This window comes from Glycine max, chromosome 15, assembly GCF_000004515.6.
Source record: "Glycine max cultivar Williams 82 chromosome 15, Glycine_max_v4.0, whole genome shotgun sequence".
NCBI classification, from domain to species: Eukaryota; Viridiplantae; Streptophyta; class Magnoliopsida; order Fabales; family Fabaceae; genus Glycine; species Glycine max.
Window position 1 is genome coordinate 41,165,376 of NC_038251.2, and position 3,379 is coordinate 41,168,754.

The 3,379-nt window shown below is 33.6% G+C and overlaps 1 protein-coding gene across 1 annotated transcript; it reads left to right on the plus strand.

Moving 5' to 3' along the window:
- The first annotated feature begins 1,119 nt into the window (after positions 1-1,119).
- Positions 1,120-2,065, plus strand: GER15 (germin-like protein). Its single transcript, NM_001254492.2, has one exon. It carries the CDS (start codon positions 1,173-1,175, stop codon positions 1,866-1,868), a length of 696 nt encoding a protein of 231 aa, NP_001241421.1. The 5' UTR covers positions 1,120-1,172; the 3' UTR covers positions 1,869-2,065.
- Positions 2,066-3,379: the final 1,314 nt, after the last annotated feature.

Consider the following 3,379-nt stretch of genomic DNA (forward strand, 5'->3'; position numbering starts at 1 on the left):
TGGTTATTAATTATAATTGAAAACAAAATAAAAAAGGACATCTGACTGGTATTTAGAAAGGAAGAAATTCAATTTTTTGTGATGTTGGAAAAAAATCATTACCTTAATGTTTTAAAAAAAAATTATATGGATAACATTAGATGAACAAATTAAAATTTTATATTGGTAAGAAACTTTATGATTTATTATTATAAATTGATGTTTTTATAATTTAAATTCAATTAAAAAAGTCACATGAAAATAAGGTGAGAGAAAACTTTTCTATTATAAGTGATTATGTGAAAGTCATAACTAGTAGATAAAAGGGACAGTATAAATAGTAAAGTAATCGAGGGGAGAAATTGAGTTTTACTCTTTAAATCATTTACGCTAATTTATTATAATTATTTATAAATTTAATTCTGTATTTTTCACTGCTGTGACAATGGATGTAACCCAGGAATGAGGTTGTTGAGGTAACGGTGGTGAAAGGAATTTTTTTTACCAAACTAGTATCCGTATTTTCCTAGTGGATACAAATTTAGTATACTCCAAATCTATCCAAAGATTGTCGTTGTCAAAAAGACTTCACCATAGGAAAAGATTCCACTTGATACCCTGTAAAGCACCTTTTTATTATTGCTAATTGCACTTTACTTTTGCTTTAATTAAATAATACTCGAAGAGTGAGTACAAAGGAATTTCCCTCCTTTAAACATGAAAAACCTTGTGGTATACTAAAATAGCTCCCATCCAAAACAGAAACATGGCCTAAAAAATTGACAGCATAACTATTTGAATTTGACCATTGAAATTGATACCCAGATGCTGTCATTCCTCCAACAGTTGCCATCAGTGAATGGTAGTCCACATTTGGAATTTCCTATCATACAACCTTCAAGTTTCAAAAATAACGTTGTAATTAGGACATGGAGCAAACTCATCAGTGAATTGGCCAGTGTTTCCTTTGTTTCAAGCAAACACTTCTTACATTACACTTCAAAGCGAGAAGTGAACTCCAAGACTATCATTACTTGCATTTTTTGCAACCCTAAGACACATTAATAGAGACACAACAAGATCAAGAACTTAATTCTGTGTACATATTAGTATATATAAATTGCGGAGAATAACTTATTCAGCCAACATAGTAAGGTGCAACAGATAGTAACCAAGTGAAGATTCCATTCAAGATGAAACTCTTTGCTCACTTTTTCTTTATGTTGTTGTTCTTGGTGGCCTTTTCCAACATCCAAGTTTGTTTGGGGGACTGTGATAATCTTCAGGACACTTGTCCAGCAGTTCCACCCAATAAGCAGACCATATTCATCAATGGTCTTCAATGCAAAAACCCAGTTAATGTAACAGCTCAAGATTTCAGGACCACAGAACTAAGCAAAACTGGCCCTAGAGACATTTTTGGTGCATCTTTGAAAATTGTGAGTGCTGCTGAGTTCATTGGCCTCAATACTCTTGGCCTCTCCATTGGAAGAACTGACCTTGATGGGAATGGCCTGGTGAACTTCCACTATCATCCTAGGGCTACTGAGATAATCTATGTCACCAAAGGGGTGTTGTTGGCTGGTTTTGTTGACACCAAAAACCAGTATTTCCAGAAGTTTCTTAAAGTAGGTGATGTCTTTGTGTTCCCCAAGGCTTTGTTCCACTTCTTTCTAAATACTGATTTTGAAGAAGCCACTGTTTTCTCAGTGTACAACAGCCAGAATCCTGGCTTTGTGTCCCTTAGTCCTACAACTTTTGACACAACATTGGAGTCATTGGACAAGATCAAGAAGAGACTCATCTCACTCTCTGCCTCTGAAGCTCAAGCTCAAGCTCAAGATGTCAACAGTTTCATCTCTCCAGAATTGGAAACCATTTACAGTTAGCCATTTCAAATTGCGTCAAATTTTGTTATTTACAGCATTTATTTTTCAAATATATAGCGCTTATCCAAAAAAGCGCTGTATATATTCTCCATAACAGCACTTCAGGCAGTACATATATAGCATTTTTTTAAGGAGAAGCGCTATATATTCTGGTATATATACAGCACCTGTTTGAAGAAGCGCTATCTATCTATCCATCTATATATAATTAAAAAAATCTGATTTCGTTCATTTTCATTGTTTCAAACCCATACACACAAACCAAGCTATCCAAAAAGTACAAATTTTCATTTTGAAATTAACTTATACACAAATAATCCAAGCTATATAAATTTGCAAAGTTATGAAGGAGAACATGAGGAAACCAATCATGATGTCCCTTAAGCCATAGACTAAAACAGTTCAGAAGCAAGCATAAAAAAAGTATTTACAATAATCTTTATATAGAGAAACAATACCATAACAACAGAGAAATGTGAGCCTAAAAGGGAGTTATAATCTAAAGAAATTATGAAAAAACAACATTAGTTAAATATCAAGAATATGGAAACGCTACCTCATTTACAAATTGCGGGTTCCCACAGCTGGATAATCATAGTCCTGACTGTCACCAAGCTTCCCTTGCCAATTTTCTCTGAAAAATCATTGGTAGCTTCTTTCAACTCTGAGAGCATAATATAGTAAACACAAAGACAAACCACAAATAAGGTCTACTACTTCATATAATAAAATAGTAGCCACAAATAAGGTCTAACACTTCATATAATGACAATCACAGAGACTAACCACAGATAAGGTCTACTTAACTATCAAGTTCAACTCCTAGCATTAGACCTCTTCATCTCACATCACCAATTACGACAGAAGAAAGCAAGTTTGGTTATAAAGTTGGTAGCAAGTTTTGAAGATTGCAGTCCCAATGGGAGTGAAAGAAAACAGAAAAGGCTCCAGCAAAAACCAAAAAAAAAAAAAGGAATCAATGTCTAAGATAAAAGCTACTCCTACTCAACAGCTAAGGCATACATAATTTACAATTTGGATAGCATGTTCTTGCAGTTTATCTCTCAAATATATCATGCTTTGATTATTCACAAAAACCAATTCACAACTATAGTCCAAATTCGCTAAGATTATCAAGAAACACAGCATAAATTGGCAAAGTGATAAAATAGGAACTACAGAGTTACACCTAGAGACAGAGCAAGAGAATTATAGTTGATAGATGTCAATTATTGATCCTCAACAGGAAAATCAATGGATTCCATGAAAAGATTCTTCCTTGCTTGGAAAGAATACAAAAGAGAAAAATTAATTGAATGAGTGGCTTGCAATTTCACTCATGCTTGAAAAACTAACACAACATCATCATTCATCACCAAAAACTTTCCTGATGAGAATAATGAGACTAGATATGAAGACTCTAGTTACAGATTAAGCACTTTTCAAATTCCCTTTCAAAAATACATCCATTGCTCCATTTGGGCTACTAGGAATGGAGTCAAACTTACATT